General features: G+C 42.4%; 2 protein-coding genes across 3 annotated transcripts in view; one reads left to right on the forward strand and one right to left on the reverse strand.

Annotated features, from left to right (window-relative positions):
- LOC133536330 (oncostatin-M-specific receptor subunit beta-like) overlaps window positions 1–18,240 on the reverse strand; it is a 106,119-nt gene extending 87,879 nt beyond the window's left edge. The window contains exon 1 of one of the 2 annotated variants that reach the window (XM_061876770.1): window positions 17,793–18,240. In XM_061876770.1, the coding sequence (XP_061732754.1) occupies window positions 17,793–17,865 (73 nt within the window). In that variant the 5' untranslated portion in view covers window positions 17,866–18,240. The remainder of the gene's footprint in view (window positions 1–17,792) is intronic. The other variant, XM_061876769.1, reaches the window with a different exon arrangement.
- LOC133536633 (GPALPP motifs-containing protein 1-like) lies at window positions 4,337–5,630 on the forward strand (the record flags this gene model as incomplete). Its single annotated transcript, XM_061877253.1, has 1 exon — window positions 4,337–5,630. A coding segment is annotated over one exon (813 nt), but the record flags the coding sequence as incomplete, so codon positions are not given.
- Window positions 18,241–19,658: the final 1,418 nt, after the last annotated feature.

Consider the following 19,658-nt stretch of genomic DNA (forward strand, 5'->3'; position numbering starts at 1 on the left):
TGCTGAAAAGGTTTCTGGGTATTTGTTCTGTTGTGTTTATGTTGTGTTACGGTGCGGATATTCTCCCAAAATGTGTTTGTCATTCTTGTTTGGTGTGGGTTCACAGTGTGGCGCATATTTGTAACAGAGTTAGAGTGGTTTATACGGCCACCCTCAGTGTGACCCGTATAGCTGTTGCCCAGTATGCCTTGCATTCACTTGTGTGTGTGTGAAATGTCGTAGATATAATGTGACTGGGCCGGCACGCCAAGGCAGTCCTTTTAAGGTTTATTAGTGCTCCTCTGTACTCCTCCCTACATCTGTCTACACAGCCGCATTTTAAAAAGTCATAAATTTTACTTTTTAATAAAACAGGTTGGATAATTTTTAAACCAATACCGATAATTTCCGTTATTGTATTTTATTAGATTTTATATATATATATATATATATATATATATATACATATATATATATATTTATATATATATATATGTATATATATATATATATATATATATATATATATATATATATATATATATATATATATATATATATATTAGGGGTGTGGGGAAAAAATCGATTCAAATACGAATCGAATTAAATACTTTGTGCGATTCAGAATCGATTCTCATTTTAAAAACATTTTTATTTTTTTATTTTTATCAATCCAACAAACCACTACACAGCAATACCAAAACAACGCAATCCAATTCCAAAACCAAACCTGACCCAGCAACACTCAGAACTGCAATAAACAGAGCAATTGAGAAGAGACACAAACACGACACAGAACAAACCAAAAGTAGTGAAACAAAAATGAATATTATCAACAACAGTATCAATATTAGTTTTAATTTCAACATAGCAGTGATTATAAAACCCTCATTGACATTATCGTTAGACATTCATAAAAATAATTTAAAAAAAAAAATAGTGTCACAGTGGCTTACACTTGCATCGCTTCTCATAAGCTTGACAACACACTGTGTCCAATGTTTTCACAAAGATAAAATAAGTCATATTTTTGGTTCGTTTAATAGTTAAAACAAATTTACATTATTGCAATCAGTTGATAAAACATTGTCCTTTACAATTATAAAAGCTTTTTAAAAAAAAAATCTACTACTCTGCTTGCATGTCAGCAGACTGGGATAGATCCTGCTGAAATCCTATGTATTGAATGAATACAGAATCATTTTGAATTGGAAAAATATCGTTTTTGAATTGAGATTTGAATCGAATCAAAAACATCGATATATTATCGAATCGTGACCCCAAGAATCAATATTGAATCGAATCGTGGGACACCCAAAGATTCCCTTTTGGGGTTGCGGGGGGTGCTGGAGCCTATCTCAGCTACAATCGGGCGGAAAGCGGAGTACACCCTGGACAAGTCGCCACCTCATCGCAGGGCCAACAGAGACAGACAACATTCACACTCACATTCACACACTAGGGCCAATTTAGTGTTGCCAATCAACCTATCCCCAGGTGCATGTCTTTGGAAGTGGGAGGAAGCCAGAGTACACACAACTGTGAGTCGTCAGGTCGTACTAAAGACATTGAGGAGTTCTGCAAACGTCAGTGGGAAAAACACTTCCTCCATGATGAAGGGTATTTTTTCCGAGGAGGAGCATTTGCAACCACAGCACAGTTGTATACCACTTTTAATTTACAGAGTGGGATTGCAAAGTGTTAATGCTTTCATTTTCTTTGGCCGAAGATTTCTAGCTCCTTGACTAATGAGTTGTAAAGAAGAAGGGAAGCGTAATGACTCATGTCAGGAAATGGTCAAAAAGCCACAGCGGAGTGCTATGAAGACATGAACGAGGGTGTGGATGCATGAATCATGTGCTCTGTCCAAGTTTGTCTACTTTCATGTTATAAAGCCTGAATTAGCAGGTGGTACAAAAGTGTTGTGGCGTGGATGACTGTGAGATTCAGAGGTCATAGGTCAGCCATTGTGTCTGTGCAAGTGTATACTATAGCAGTGGTTCTCAACCTTTTTTCAGTGATGTACCCCCTGTGAACATTTTTTTAATTCAAGTACCCCCTAATCAGAGCAAAGTATTTTGTTGAAAAAAAGAGATGAAGAAGTAAAATACAGCACTATGTCATCAGTTTATGATTTATTAAATTGTATAACAGTGCAAAATATTGCTCATTTGTAGTGGTCTTTCTTGAACTATTTGGAAAGAAAGATATAAAAATAACTAAAAACTTGTTGAAACATAAACAAGTGATTCAATTCTAAATAAAGATTTCTACACATAGAAGTAATCATCAACTTAAAGTGCCCTCTTTGGGGATTGTAATAGAGATCCATCTGGATTCATCAACTTAATTCTAAACATTTCTTCAGAAAAAAATGAATCCTTAACATCAATATTTATGGAACATGTTCACAAAAAAAATCTAGCTGTCAACACTGAATATTGCATTGTTGCATTTCTTTTCACAGTTTATGAACTTACATTCATATTTTGTTGAAGTATTATTCAATACATAAGTCTATAAAGGATTTTTGAATTGTTGCTATTTTTAGAATATTTTAAAAAAAATCTCACGTACCCCTAGGCATACCTTCAAGTACCCCCATTTGAGAACCACTGTACTATACTATACTGTTCCGCCCAAGGCACGAATCTGCTGGGTATATCAATTATGACAAAATGTTAAAAAGTTAAAAGTACCAATGATAGTCACTCACACACACACTAGGTGTGGTAAAATTGGTCCTCTGCATTTGACCCATCCCCCTGTTCAGCCTCTGGGAGGTGAGGGGGGCAGTGAGCAGCAGCAATGACCACTCCCGGGAATGATTTTTGGTGATTTAACCCCCCAATTCCAACACTAGATGCTGAGTGCCAAGCAGGGAGGTAATGGGTCCCATTTTTATAGTCTTCTGTATGACTCGGCCGGGGTATGAACTCACAACCTGCCGATCGCAGGGCGGACACTTTACCCACTAGGCCACTGAGTATGCAACTGCTCAATTTGGGAGTTTGCTGCAAAATATTTGTTAACCCTTCCGAAGGCGTATGGATCCTCCTTGAATTATTTGACGAGGACTGAGCATTTCTGCCAAAAAGCTTGGGGGCAGAGTTTGACTGTGGTTGACGAGCTTCTTAGCATTGGCTATTTAACTTCTTAACAGTCATTATTTTCTTCTTAGCTTTTGTTATTTAGCATCTAATCTTTGACTTCTAAGCTTATGCTCCTTAGTTTGCTAGCTTTCGCTATTAACCGGAAAGTTGGATGACGGAACTGAGAATGACGTCACATCCGAGCTATGACCGTTCAAGTTACAAAGTCAAAAATCAAGACGGCCCCATCAACGAAAGCCCTTCTTGGTCCCAAAATACATCCTATACGGCTGAAAGTCCGACAAAATCTTGTCAGAAATGCTTACAATGGCTATTACAGGAGCCTTCACTTTTGTTTATGCTGTAATATTGTACATGGTAATTGGGATGTGTTATATATTGTATATATTATATAAAAATATCCATCCATCCATTTTTCTACCGCTTGTCCCATTCGGGGTCACTGGAGCCTATCTCAGCTGCATTCGGAGGAAAGCGGGGTACACCCTGGACAAGTCGCCACCTCATCACAGGGCCAACACAGATAGACAACATTCACACTCACATTCACACACTAGGGACCATTTAGTGTTGCTAATCAACCTATTATGTATAAAAATATAATATAATATTGTATTATAATATAACAGTATATATAATATACTGTATATATAATATGTAAATATTACATGTATGTTATATTTTATATTGCTACTATGGTACATTTTTACTTAGTCTACTTAATATCTGCCTTATCCTGTCTATCCTTATCCTTTCCATTGTTTGAAACTGAGCTACTGTGTGGAACCAAATCCCTTGTGGATCAATAAAGTTTGTCTAAGTTGGGGTCAGCAACCCACGGCTCTCGAGCCCAAGAGCCGCTCTCGTGGCTCCCTGGAGCATTTTTAAAAAATGATTGAGAATGGAAAAAGATGCTGGGAAAATAATTATTTTGTTTTAGTATGTTTTTTCTTTGAAGACAAACATGACAAAAACCTCCCCAATTGCTAGAAAGCCCACTGCTTAATACAGGGGTGTCAAACTCAAATACAGAGTGGGCCAAAATTTAAAACTGAACAAAGCCACGGGCCAAGGTTGAACAAATTAACCTTTTAATAGGGACCCAAACAAGTTTTGCATTGAATATTGAGCAAGCAAGGCTTGTATAACTTTATAGTGACATGCGAAATCGAGTTTTAAATATTAATAATAATAATAATTTAAAAATATTAATGGCATATCACATAAAATGTAAATACAAATTTAATGCCTCGATCGGCTTCTTTGGGCCGGCTTTACCACCAGGTTTTAGCAAGACACCCAGTTCACCAGACAGGTCACCTGTGCTGGGACCAGCTTTGCCGCCAGGTTTCCGCCGTGCTGCGTACGATGACCATGATGACCAGGATGAAGATGGAGAGGATGTACCAGGACCTGCCTTGCCCCCAGGCTACCAGGCGGATCCATCCAGCAGCGAGGAAGAGGAGGATTTTGTCATCGGACCCATGCCGGCCAAAGGGCCAGTTGAAAACACTGTGGCTCTGGACATCGAACGCAGGGCACAAATGATGAGAGACAAGCTGACTAAAGTTGACACTCCCGAGATGCCAAGCAGAGACACGTGGATGACGGAGCTCCCACCAGAACTGCAGCACATCGGTTTGGGGGCTCGCACTTTCAAGAAGAAGTCTGGGCCGGAGAAGGGCGACCGCTCAATTTGGACCGATACGCCTGCGGATAGAGAGCGCAAAGCCACGGAGCGGCGTGAGAAAAAGAAAAAAGGCGATGCTAAGAAAGACAGCCCCCCGCGAGTGTCTCCGAAGGATCTGGAAACAGCAGAGAAGGTGTCCAAGTATAATAATACAAAACGCTCGGAGTCTTTGCTGAGTTTGCATGCAAAGAACCTGAAGGAGAAGGCAAAGGAAGGCGAGGAGCAGCCGGCGGAGAAGCGGGCGTTCGACCGGGAGACCGACCTGCAGGTCAACCGCTTTGACGAAGCGCAGAAGCAGCGGCTGCTGAAGAAATCTCAGGAACTCAACACGCGCTTCTCGCACAGCAAGGATCGGATGTTCCTGTGAGGACAGAACTTTGAACTCATGAACTTTGACGATCCTGCACAAGAATGCCCAGCCATCACTGATGCAGTCCAACTTTTGTAAGTAAGATGGAGATAGCAGAAGAAGCACATTGTTTGCATTTTCAGGACATGTTGGCAATATGTGAGATGATGATATATATCCCTCTAGACCAGGGGTGTCCAAACTTGTACCTCTGACTAATGAAATTTGAGATTTGAGATTTGAGAAGGCAGTATAGCTCGGTTGGTAGAGCGGCCGTGCCAGCAACTTGAGGGTTGCAGGTTCGATTCCCGCTTCCGCCATCCTAGTCACTGCCGTTGTGTCCTTGGGCAAGACACTTTACCCACCTGCTCCCAGTGCCACCCACACTGGTTTAAATGTAAGTTAGATATTGGGTTTCACTATGTAAAGCGCTTTGAGTCACTAGAGAAAAAGCGCTATATAAATAGCATTCACTTCACTAAATAGCATTCACACTTTTCTATTTGCAGCCTTCTGAGGTAAATATCATACTGTATATATATATATATATATATATATATATATATATATATATATATATATATATAAATATATATATATATATATATATATATATATATATATATATATATATATATATATATAATATATATATATATATATATATATATATATATATATATATATATATATATATATATATATATATATTCCACAGGTTAATAATAAATTTGAAAATAAAACAACAATAATGGATAAATCAAACATTCAAGCCTTGAAGTAGCAAGAGATAGTGCATGAATCAAATGTTAATTATTGCTCATTTTGCTACACTGATTTGCTTTAACACTGAATAAGGAACAAGCAATGCTTTATAGCTTAACAGTGCAAAATCAACTTTCACAAAACAAACGAAAAAATTGTATATTAAGTAAAATTTTTATAAAAAATGGAATGCCTTTTATATTTGCAGCGTTCTGAGGTAAAAATCAACATTAACTTTTTCCACAGGCTAATACATTTGAAAATAAAATAACAATGACGTGGGTGGCGTTGAGGTGGTGGTGGGGGCGGGAAGTAAGTGGGGGGTTTGTATTGTACGTCCCGGAAGAGTTAGTGTTGCCAAGGGTTTTGGGTATTTGTTCTGTTGTGTTACGGTGCAGATGTTCTCCCAAAATGTGTTTCTCATTCTTGTTTGGTGTGGGTTCATAGTGTGGCGCATATTTGTAACCGTGTTAAAGTTGTTTAATCAGCCACCCTCAGTGTGACCTTCATGGCTGTTGACCAAGTATGAGTTGCATTCACATGTGTCTGTGTAAAGCCGCATATATAATGTGACTGGGCTGGCACGCAGTTTGTATGGAGGAAAAGCGGACGTGACGACAGGCTGTAGAGGACCCTAAGGCCCGCCCCCAATATTGTTGTCTGGGTGGAAATCGGGAAAAATTTGGGAGAATGGTTGCCCTGGGAAATTTTCGGGAGGGGCATTGAACTTTGGGAGTCTCCCGGGAAAATCGTGAGGGTTGGCAAGTATGAGTATTAGCCGTGAATTCCGTGTTACAAACGGCACCGCCGCTGTATAATACCGGCGGGCAAGCTCTAATGTTAATTGATGTTGCCTCATGGGCCAAATAAAATTACACAGCGGGCCTAATTTGGCCCGCGGGCCAGAGTTTGACGCCAATGGCTTAATATGTTTGTGTGTATGCTTCACTGATGAGAGTTGGTGAACATCGTTTTGTCTTACTAATTTCGGCGGTTCTTGACTCACCATAGTGTGGACTGTGACGCAAAAGTTTGTTTACATGTAAAATCTTCCACTCCTTCTTTGTCTCATTTTGTCCACCAAAAGTTTTATGCTGTGTGCTTTGTTGATGTTATTGACTTGTTATGGAGTGCTAATCAATGCTAACATGCTATTTAGGTTGGCTGTGTGGACATATTGCATCATTATGCCTCATTTGTAGGTATATTTGAGCTCTATTAATTTCCTTTACTTTCATCCTCTATGTATATAATTTAGTTTTTCATGTCTAATGACACATTATCTATATGTAATATTGGCTGCATTTCAGATAGTTGTTTGTGTGCCATGTTGCTCTAGACCACAGCAAATATTACCTAGCTTGGCAAAGATTGTAATAAATCTGTTAAAAGATTTCCTTTAACTTGGACACACATCTATACCTTTGGCCATAAAAGCCAGTAATTTCCAGGAGTTATCTCACCTTCTGAGTAGCCTCTGATTTACTAATGGTTTCTAATGTTGTAAAAATGTGTAGAATAAATATCAAATTTCAACATTTCTGTCAACGAAGATTTGCTTCTGCCTGCGACAACTAGTCATTTTGATAGTAGGCTATTATAGATAATATAGACACTTACGTCTTGTGTTGCTTTCATTATAAATAAATGATAAATGGGTTGTACTTGTATAGCGCTTTTCTACCTTCAAGGTACTCAAAGCGCTTTGACACTATTTCCACATTTACCCATTCTCACACACATTCACACACTGATGGAGGGAGCTGCCATGCAAGGCGCTAACCAGCACCCATCAGGAGCAAGGGTGAAGTGTCTTGCTCAGGACACAACGGACATGACGAGGTTGGTACTAGGTGGGGATTGAACCAGGGACCCTCGGGTTGCGCACGGCCACTCTCCACTGCGCCAAGACTTAATATGGATTTTAATTTGTTCGCGGCTCCAGACAGATGTGTTTTTTGTATTTTTGGTCTACTCTGGCTCATTCAACGTTTTGTGTTGCCGATCCCTGAGTGTAAATCTAAGTTTACACTCAGAGTAGCCATCTTTGAAAGCCAACTTGGGGATGATGAGGCTATTTTTAAAACACGAGTACAGTTTCCAACAACAGATACAATATAAAACGATGCTAGATTTTACAAAGAAAATGTCACCTAAAGGGGAACATTATCACAATTTCAAAAGGGTTAAAAACAATAAAAATCAGTTCCCAGTGTCTTGTCGTATTTTTTGACGTTTTTTTCAAAATTTTAACGGTCCCGGAATATCCCTAAATAAAGCTTTAAGTGTCTTATTTTCGCTATCTTCGAAACCACTATCCATTTCCCTGTGACGTCATACAGGACTGCTAATACAAACAACATTGCGGTTACCACAGCAAGATATAGCGACATTAGCTTGGATTCAGACTCGGATTTCAGCGGCTTAAGCGATTCAACAGATTACACATGTATTGAAACAGATGGTCGGAGTATGGAGGCAGATAGCGAAAACGAAATTGAAGAAGATATTGAAGCTATTGAGCGAATAGCTATTGACGCTATTCGGCTATAGCGTGGGTGTACCTAATGAAGTGGCCCATAGCATGGCTGCCTTATTAGCATCGCTGGTAAAATGTGCAGACCAAACGATCAGGACTTTCGCATCTTGTGACACTGGAGCAACTTAAATCCGTCGATTGGTAAGTGTTTGTTTCGCATTAAATGTGGGTATCTAGTTTCAAATGTACATACAGCTAGCATAAATAGCATGTTAGCATCGATTAGCATAGCATGTTAGCATCGATTAGCTGGCAGTCATGCCGTGACCAAATATGTCTGATTAGCACATAAGTCAACAACATCAACAAAACTCACCTTTGTGATTTCGTTGACTTAATCGTTGCAAATGCATCTGTAGGTTATCCATACATCTCTGTGCCATGTCTGTCTTAGCATCGCCGGTCAAATGTGAAGACACTTTGGTACATTCAATGGGGGTCTGGCGGCAGATTTCTTGCCAGTAGTGCAACTTGAATCCCTCCCTGTTAGTGTTGTTACACCCGACGAGGCATGATGTCTCCAAGGTTCCAAAAAATAGTCCAAAAAACTGAAAATAACAGAGCTGAGACCCGGTGTTTGTAATGTGAAAATGAATATGGCGGGTGTGTTACCTCGGTCGCTAAAAGACCGATAAACAGAAAGGCGTTTAATTTTCCAAAATTCACCCATTTAGAGTTCGGAAATCGGTTAAAAAATACATGGTCTTTTTTCTGCAACATCAAGGTATATATTGACGCTTGAATAGGTTTGGTAATAATGTTCCCCTTTAAAAGATTGTACAATTCTCCATATCAACGCGGAACAACGGAATAAACTTCAACAAAAAATACTATGGCAGTGGTTTCAATTTCCAGATTGCTGATTTGCTCATGTTGCTGTCAATCAAAAAGGGATTCATCCAGGACAGACGAGGCCAAGCCCATTTTCCGTATACTTCCAGAGATGCTCAGTATCCGATGGGTGGGACAGCACCAAGCATTTATCCAAGGACAGTCTAGTTTGGCTGTAGTGCAACAACCCACTCTACGCTCCCACACTGACGTTGATGGATGCTCAACTTTAACACGTTTTAATGCACTGTGACGCTTCCACAATGAATGAGAAGAGATGTGGTCAGCTGTCGCGAAACAAAAGTTCAACATATTCGAGCAGATACACTATATTGACAAACCTATTTGACCACCCATCCCAAAGATCAGAATCAGGTGTCCTAATCACTTGGCCCGGCCACAGGTGTATACAAACATTTTATGAAACAATGGGCCGCTCTCAGGAGCTCAGTGATTTCCAGCGTGGAACTGTCATAGGATGCCAACCTGTGCAACAAATCCAGTCGTGAAATGTCCTCGCTCCTAAATATTCCAAAGTCAACTGTTGGCTTTATTATAAGATAATGGAAAAGTTTGGGAACAACAGCAACTCAGCCACAAAGGGGTAGGCCACGTAAACTGACAGACAGGGGTCAGCGACACTGAAGCACGTAGCGCAAAGAGGTCTTAGTCAGTTGGTACAGAGCTCCAAACTTCATGTGACCTTCCAATTAGCCCAAGTACTGTACGCAGAGAGCTTCATGGAATTGATTTTCATGGCCGAGCATCTGCATCTAAGCCATACATCAGCAAGTTCAATGCAAAGCAAGTTGCCACTGGACTCTAGAGCAGTGGAGACGCCTTCTCTGGAGTGATCAATCACGCATGTCCATCTGGCAATCCGATGGACAAATGTGGGTTTGGAGGTTGCCAGGAGAATGGTACATTTCTGACTGCATTGTGCAGAGTGTGAAATTTGGTGGAGGAGGAATTATGGTGTGGGGCGGGTTTTTTAGGCCCTTAGTTCCAGTAAAATTAACTTTGAATGCTCCAGAATACCAAAACATTTTTGACAATTCCATGCCCTCAACCTGCCCTGCGATGAGGTGGCGACTTGTCCAGGGTGTACCCCGCCTTCCGCCCGATTGCAGCTGAGATAGGCGCCAGCGCCCCCCGCGACCCCAAAAGGGAATAAGCGGTAGAAAATGGATGGATGGGCATGCCCCCAACCTTGTGGGAAGAGTTTGGAGCGGGCCCCTTCCTCTTCCAACATGACTGTGCACCAGTGCACAAAGCAAGGTCCATAAAGACATGGATGACAGAGTCTGCTGTGGATGAACTTGACTGGCCTGCACAGAGTCCTGACCGGAACCCGATAGAACACCTTTGAGTTGAATTAGAATGGAGACTGAGAGCCAGGGCTTCTCGATCAACATCAGCGTGTGACCTCACCAATGCGCTTTTGGAAGAATGGTCGAAAACTCCTATAAACACACTCTGCAACCTTGTGGACAGCCTTCCCTGAAGAGTTGAAGCTGTAATAGCTGCAAAAGGTGGACCGACATCCTACTGAACCCTACGTTAGGAATGGGATGGCACTTCAAGTTCATATGTGAGTCAAGGCAGGTGGCCAAACACTTTTGGCTATATAGTGTATTTAGTCAATGAAATGTAAACACACAAGTACACATTTGACTATACTTTTTGACATTTAGGTGGAATCTGAGCTTTCCTTGCAGTCTTAGAGCAATAGCCACTGATATAAAGAAATGTAATTACTTATGTCTTATCTGTGCCTGCACTGACTACTGCAGTGTTTTTCAACCTCTTTTGATCCAAGGCAAATTGTTTTGCGTTGAAAAAATCCAGAGGCACACCACCAGCATAAATTATTAAAAAACTAAACTCAATTGATAGTAAAAAGTCGCTGTCGCAATTGTGGTATATGACTTTAAAGCAGGGGTCGACAACCCAAAATGTTGAAAGAGCCATATTGGACCAAAAATACAAAACAAATCCGTCTGGAGCCGCAAAAAATTAAAAGCCATATTACATACAGATGGTGTCATGAGATATAAATTGAATTATGAGGACTTAAAGGAAACTAAATGAGCTCAAATATACCAACAAATGAGGCATAATGATGCAATATGTACATACAGCTAGCCTAAATAGCATGTTAGCATCGATTAGCTTGCAGTCATGCAGTGACCAAATACGTCTGATTAGCACACTCCACGTAAGTTAATAACATCAACAAAACTGACCTTAGTACATTAATGCACAACGTTATAAGTTTGGTGGACAAAATGAGACAAAAAAAGAAGTGGTATAAAACACGTCTTAGAAAGTCGGAGAAAGTTATACATGTAAACAAACTGTGTTGAGTTCAAGGACCGCCAAAATTAGTAGGACAAAACAGCGCTCGCCAAATACTCGAATCAGTGAAGCATGTTTAATATAAACAGTGTGCTTTATAGCAATTAGGGACGTTTGTATCATGTTTGTCCTCCTACAGAAACCATATTAAAACAAAAAATATGTTTTTTTTCCCCTAATCATTTCCATTTTTCATATATTTTTTAAAAAGCTCCAGAGAGCCATTAGGGCGGCGCTAAAGAGCCGCATGCGGCTCCAGAGCTGTGGGTTGCCGATCCCTGAACTAGGCTGAGTTCAAGGACCGCCAAAATTAGTAGGACAAAACGGCCCTTGCCAAATACACGAATCAGTGAAGCATGTTTAATATAAACAGTGTGCTTTATAGAAATTAGGGAGGTTTGTGCCATGTTTGTCATCCTAAAGAAATCAAATTAAAACAAAAAATATGTTTTTTTCCCCTCATCATTTCCATTTTTCATATATTTAAAAAAAGCTTCAGAGAGCCACTAGGGCGGCGCTAAAGAGCCGCGGGTTGCCGACCCCTGCTTTAAAGCATAACCAACCACACATCACTATAGCTCTTGTCCCAAAGTAGGTGTACTGTCACCACCTGTCACATCCCGCCCTGACTTATTTTGAGTTGTTTGCTGTTTTCCCGTGTGTAGTGTTTTGGTTCTTGTCTTGTGCTCCTATTTTGGTGCCGTTTTCTCTTTTTTAGTATTTTCCTGTAGCAGTTTCATGTCTTCCTTTAAACGATATTTTCTGCATCTACTTTGTTTTAGCAACAATATTTCTGTTGTTTTTATCCTTCTTTGCGTAGACACTGTTGATTGTCATGTCATGTGCGGATGTACATTGTGGACGCAGTCTTTGCTCCACAGTAAGTCTTTGCTGTCGTCCACCATTTTGTGTTTGTTTACTTTGTAGCCAGTTAAGTTTTAGTTTCATTCTGCATTGCCTTCCCTAAGATTATATTCATTTTTTTGTTGGCACTGTGAAGGTAAAAAGGTATCTAATGCTTAAACCACAAATAAACAAAAGGTGAGGGCCCCTAAAAAAAGGCATTGAAGCTTAGTGAAGGCTGTGCAGAATGAAACTAAAACTGAACTGGCTACAAAGTAAATAAAAACAGAATGCTGGACGACAGCAAAGACTTACTGTGGAGCAAAGACTGCGTCCAAATGTACACCCATGACATGACAATCAATGTATCCGCAAAGAAAGACAAAAACAACGGAAATGTTCTTATTTCTGGTTTAAGCATTAGATACCCTTTTACCTTTACACTGCCTCCTGCTGTTTCCGACATCTACAAAGCAATTAGCTACCGGCTGCCATCTACTGATATGGAAGAGTATTACACGGTTTCTATGCCGCGTGTGAAGACTCTTCTTCGGCATTGTAATGCCGGTGTGGTTTTCCCGTGGATGCGTCGAAGCAGAACACAGCAAAGGTAAGATATAAGGTATTTATTTAATAACAAAAGTCTATGAACAAAAAATACTGGTGTAAAGAGAAAAAGTAAACAAAAGACGCTAGCGTGAAAGCTAGGATAAAACAAGGAAAACTAGAACTTGGTACGAGGACACAAAAGAGTAAACAAAACATTTAGCATGAAAGCTAGACAATAAAGTGGCTTGGCGTGAGAGCTAGCGAAAAAATACATACGAATGATGAGAGTCGTCACTGATGCGCGTGGGCAAATTAGGATCCGAGAATGAGTGAACAGAAAAGGTGAGCTTAAATAGGAGGGTGATAATTATTAGCAGGTGTGCGGGGCGAGACTAGCAGGTGGACTGATGTGTAACCATAGTGATGGATAAAAACAGGAAATAAACGGGTCAGACAGAGAATGAAAAAACAAACACGTGAAGATCTGAGCCACAGATCGCAACAGTATTCCCCCCCAACAAAAGACAGATACCAGATGTCTTAAAAAACAAACAAAAACTTGAACCCCCTCCCCAAAACCAGAAAGTTCACAAACGAAGGGAGGGCGGAGGGAGGCCACGGTGGAGGGTCGCCAGATCGCATGTCCCCGAATCCACCGAGGACACATCATGTGGCGGCGGCGGGTGGAACGCTGCTGCCGAAAAAGTTTTGGCGGGCGACCTCGAAAAGGCCACATTAGTGGCCGCCTCGCAGGATGAGGTGCCCGGCGAGGCGGACGACCCGGGCACGGCCACATCCGTGGCCGACATGGAGGAGGGAGTATCTGGCGAGGAGGATGACCTCGCAGAGGCCACGCCCGTGGTCGACGTGGTGGACGACGCCTCAGCACCGAAATCCCAGCAGGCGAGGGTACGGGGACTGCAGCCAAAGCAGGCCCGAGTGCAGCAGCCGAAGACGGCGTCGGAGGCGGCCTGGGAGCCGCAGGAGTCGTCGGAGGCGGCCTGGGAGCCGCAGGAGTCGTCGGAGGCGGCCTGGGAGCCGCAGGAGTCGTCGGAGGCGGCCTGGGAGCCGCAGGAGTCGTCGGAGGCGGCCTGGGAGCCGCAGGAGTCGTCGGTGGTGCTGGTGTGGGTTCCAGCCCCGTCGTCGACGCTGGTGTGGGCTCCAGCCCCGTCGTCGACGCTGGTGTGGGCTCCAGCCCCGTCGTCGACGCTGGTGTGGGCTCCAGCCCCGCCGTCGGCGCTGGTGTGGGCCCCAGCCCCGTCGTCGGCGCTGGTGTGGGCCCCAGCCCCGTCGTCGGCGCTGGTGTGGGCTCCAGCCCCGTCGTCGGCGGTGCTTGGCGGCGCGGAGCTGGCACCGGTGCTTGGCGGCACGGAGCTGGCACCGGTACCTGTCGTGGTGCTGGTACCGGAGTGGGCTCCAGCTTAGGAACTGGTGCTGGCGTGAGAACCAGTTTAGAGTCTGAAACTGGCGTGAGAACAAGGCTAGAAACATTTTCTGGTGTGAAAACCAGGTCAGAGTCATGTGCTGGTGTGAGAACCAGACTGGGAGCAGGTGTCGGCTTCAGCCGAGGAGCAGGTGTCGGCTTCAGCCGAGGAGCAGGTGTCGGCTTCAGCCGAGGAGCAGGTGTCGGCTTCAGCCGAGGAGCAGGTGTCGGCTTCAGCCGAGGAGCAGGCACAGGGATCTGCCGAGGAGAACTAGGGGACTGGCTGTGAGCAGGACTAGGACTATGATGAGTGATAAGACAAACACTAGGACTCGGGCAAGGACTTGAGAGAGGACCAGGACTTACAATCACACTAGTGCTTTGAGAAGGGCTTGGGCAACGACCAGGACTTACAGTCATACCAGGGCTTGGGCAAGAACTAGGACAAACGGTCAAACTAGGGCTTGGGCAAGGACTGGGACTAACAATCAAACTGGTGCTCGGGCAAGGACTAGGACAAAGACTAGGACTTACAGTAACACTGGGGCTCGGACAAGAACTTGGGTAAGGACTAGGGTTCGGACTAAGACCACGAGGGGAATCAGTACTAATATTACAAAGGCAAGAAACAAGACTCGGGACCGGACTCGAAACAGGACTCGGACTACGGATCAGTCTACGAGTGGAACTAGGACTACGACGACTACGAGAAAGACTAGGACTACAACTAGAATCAGAACGGAAACTCGGACCAGGACTTGGACTACGACTCAGTCTACAAGTCGGTCTACGAGTAGGACTAGAGCATGGGCTACGAAGAAGGCTGGGACTCGAACTCTGAGAGAGACTGTGACTAAAACTAGAACTAGGGCACGGACGGAACACAGGTGGAGGAGGTCTAAGAGGGCGTGACTTGACCGGGGAGAACACCGGTGGAGGAGGTCTAGGAGGCCGTAGTGGCTTAACATGTTTAACAGGGGTGAACACCGGTGGTGGAGGTCTAGGAGGCTTAGTAGTAATACTGGCCCTCCCCTCGAGACCCGGATTCCAGACGGGGTCCCGTTGGATAGAGGCTGACCGTAAGGGCGGGCGGTGGGAGGTTTGGAGGAGGGCAGACTCCACCCCATTAGTCTGTATGAGGAGAGGATTGTTCTGAGCAGCAAGAAATTTCTCCTCCAGCTCCAGTTCAATCAAAACTCTCCTGTACCACTCGTCCATCCAGGCAGGACTATATTTTTCTAGGTCAGTTTCAAAATCAGGTGACGTAGGGGTAGGACGTGAAATAGGCTGAGATGTGGGCGGGGCCAAAGTAATGGGAGGCTGATCTTGACAATTAACAATATACTGAGGGTGACTAGAATCAATATAAATGTCCTGATACTGTGTGAAAGTATTATTACTGTCCAAGTTTTTGGAAAATGGCTGAGATATATCGTCCACAATAAAAAAATCTTCTGAAAAAATGTCATCAACAGAGGCCGGTGTTGCGTCACCGGTGGGCGTTCCCCAAATGACGTCATCGCTTGTGTCAGAAAAAGTGTCATGGCAGCTTAAGGAATGATTTGAAAAAAAACAAGCAGGATTACCGGTAATGACGGGTGAATCCTGGACGGGGTGAAACTTGCTGTGTCCATGGGGAGGAATAAGTGGTGCTGGAACATTACTGCCGCGTGGGGGACCTCTCCACTGGACCCCCCGCTTCTTCGGGGCAGCGCGAACGGCTTCGGAGGAGACTTCAGGCCCACAGTCGAGTCTTTCCTGCTCCCAAGCCACGAGCTCCAACCACAACCCTAAGTCGAAGGGTTCCTCCCGTGGTTTCGACGCGGAAAAACAACTTGATGCTCGGATCCTACTGTGAAGACTCTTCTTCGGCATTGTAATGCCGGTGTGGTTTTCCCGTGGATGCGTCGAAGCAGAACACAGCAAAGGTAAGATATAAGGTATTTATTTAATAACAAAAGTCTATGAACAAAAATACTGGTGTAAAGAGAAAAAGTAAACAAAAGACGCTAGCGTGAAAGCTAGGATAAAACAAGGAAAACTAGAACTTGGTACGAGGACACAAAAGAGTAAACAAAACATTTAGCATGAAAGCTAGACAATAAAGTGGCTTGGCGTGAGAGCTAGCGAAAAAATACATACGAATGATGAGAGTCGTCACTGATGCGCGTGGGCAAATTAGGATCCGAGAATGAGTGAACAGAAAAGGTGAGCTTAAATAGGAGGGTGATAATTATTAGCAGGTGTGCGGGGCGAGACTAGCAGGTGGACTGATGTGTAACCATAGTGATGGATAAAAACAGGAAATAAACGGGTCAGACGGAGAATGAAAAAACAAACACGTGAAGATCTGAGCCACAGATCGCAACACCGCGCTCTGACAACACCGACACTCAACAACAACACATCATTTGCAGACTATATTTACTGGTTTGCCAAAAATATTTTTAACCCAAATAAATAGTTGATAAGCTCCTAAGGCATGGTTGTCAACCTTTTTTCAGTGATGTACCCCCTGTGAACAGTTTTTTAATTCAAGTACCCCCTAATCAGAGCAAAGCATTTTTGGTTTAAAAAAAAGAGATAAAGAGGTAAAATACAGCACTATGTCATCAGTTTCTGATTTATTAAATTGTATAACAGTGCAAAATATTGCTCATTTGTAGTGGTCTTTCTTGAACTATTTGGAAAGAAAGATATAAAAATAACTGAAAACTCGTTGAAAAATACACAAGTGATTCAATTATAAATAAAGATTTCTACACATAAAAGTAATCATCAACTTAAAGTGCCCTCTTTGGGGATTGTAATAGAGATCCATCTGGATTCATCAACTTAATTCTAAACATTTCTTCACAAAAAAAGAAATCTTCAACATCAATATTTATGGAACATGTCCACAAAAAAATCTAGCTGTCAACACTGAATATTGCATTGTTGCATTTCTTTTCACAGTTTATGAACTTACATCGATATTTTGTTGAAGTGTTATTCAATAAATATATTTATAAAGGATTTTTGAATTGTTTCTATTTTTAGAATATTTTTTAAAAATCTCACATACCCCTTGGCATACTTTAAAGTACCCCCAGGGGTATGCGTACCCCAATTTGAGAACCACTGCCGTAAGGCACACCAGACTGTATCTCACAGTACACTTGTGTGCCGCGGCACAGTGGTTGAAAAACACTGGACTACTGTATCACTTGGGATATTCCCTCTGTGCAGTTATCCACTAGGAGATGATAAAGAATATAGTCATCTCTAAACACTTTGTTATATTATGTTGACTTCTTCATTCTAAAAAAAGCCTTTTATAAATATTTGGTGTGTATTGAGCTCGTTTTACTCACCGTCTTCTTTTGAATTTCCGTCTTGTGCGCTGTTGCAGAGGAGTGAGCCAAGTATCATCCATGCGATCATCATAATCCTCCACAAACCAAGAGTGCTTGACCAAAATTTGGGGAGAACGTCTAGTCACGTGTTCAGTGTGGATCAGTCCATTTCTTAAGGACCTGTCTTTAAAAGTACGTTTGGACATCATTCACAAGACAACATTGTTCAGAAGACACCGGAAGTCAATACAAGGGGAAAGAAAAGTCCTGGAAGATAAAACGTCCACTTGGTCAAGCAGAGAACGATGCACACACGTTTGCTCGCTGACTGACCTCCTAATGATTGTGAAATCCTCAGAGACTGGAATGCAGGAAATGTAGAAAGTACTTTCTGGTAAGTGTGAGTCATCCTGACTGAATAGGATCTACTTTAATGCTTGGAAATGAGTCTCTGTCCACTGGACAACATGCAGCTAAGAAACATTTACCAAAAAAAAAACACGGTTTTTTTACATCTAGACTTCAATTGAAAGTGTTTTAGAAGTGTTAAATGTGACTTTTCAGATTGAAAAAAAAATGCAATAAAAATGAAAAGGAAATGTAAAAAACTAACTTTGAATAAAGTTTTTAAATCAATTTGTATTAACTTAAGGAAGATAGTATTTGATGACAACAGCACAAGTGATTTAGTACTTGGTGTACTGTGGAAAATAATCTTGGCAAACAGACATCAGACCTTGGTGATGTACTTGTAGTTGTAATAGTGTATCTGTGGTGGGGTGATATAGCTCGGTTGGTAGAGCGGCCGTGCCAGCAACTTGAGGGTTGCAGGTTTGATTCCCGCTTCCGCCGTTCTAGACACTGTCGTTGTGTTTTTGGGCAAGACATTTTACCCACCTGCTCCCAGTGTCACCCACACTGCTTTAAATGTAACTTATATATTGGGTTGCACTGTCTAAAGCGCTTTGAGTCACTAGAGAAAAGCGCTATATAAATATAATTCACTTCAGTTGTAATATTTAATGTAGTGTACCTGGAGTACTCATTATATTGTACTTGTAGTTTCTTGCAGTGGAAGTACTTAAGAGTTTTGATCAGTGTAATAGCTCTATTTGTAGTTTCCTGTAGATGTATGTGGGGAGGCGGAGCCGACGGTCCGACGGCAGGGCAGGGCACACTGGAGCCCTGCCCAAGATGGCGGCAAGGAGGCGGAGAATGCGGCTGAGCGGAGAGGCGGGCGTGCTGGGAGCGACGCCGCAATCTAGATCAGGTGCGTTGCTTGCACACCGGTGAACAATCTACGTATGTCCTCGCAGTGTATAAAAGGGGAGAAGGAGGAGAGATCGGGGCAGAAGGAGTTGGAGAGCCTGCAGCAACGGATGAGGACCAAGAGCGACAGACAGCGACGACAAGGTCCCAGCATGCCCTGCCTCTCCGCTCAGCCACATTCTCCGCCTCCTTGCCGCCATCTTGGGCAGGGCTCCAGCGTGCCCTGCCCTGCCGTCGGCTCCGCCTTTCCACAATGTAATACTTATAGTGTACTTGAATTTTTTTTTAGTAGTAGTGTATTTGTCATTTCTTGTAGTTACAGTACTTGTAGTAGTGTTCTTGTAGTTTCTTGTAATAGAATAAATCCTAGTTGTAGAACTAATAGTCATTTACTTGTAGTTGAAATACTTGTAGTATATTAGTATTTTTTTTTCATTGCAGTATTTGTGATAGTGTAGTTGCAGCTTCTTGTAGTTGTAATACTTTTAGAAGTATTGCTTGTAGCTTACTTTAGTAGTATTAATTGTAGTACTTGTATTAAATCTAGAAGTGTACAAGTATTTTATTGTACAAACCCCGTATCCATATGAGTTGGGAAATTGTGTTAGATGTAAA

This window comes from Nerophis ophidion, linkage group LG17 (genome assembly GCF_033978795.1).
Source record: "Nerophis ophidion isolate RoL-2023_Sa linkage group LG17, RoL_Noph_v1.0, whole genome shotgun sequence".
Taxonomy (NCBI): domain Eukaryota; kingdom Metazoa; phylum Chordata; class Actinopteri; order Syngnathiformes; family Syngnathidae; genus Nerophis; species Nerophis ophidion.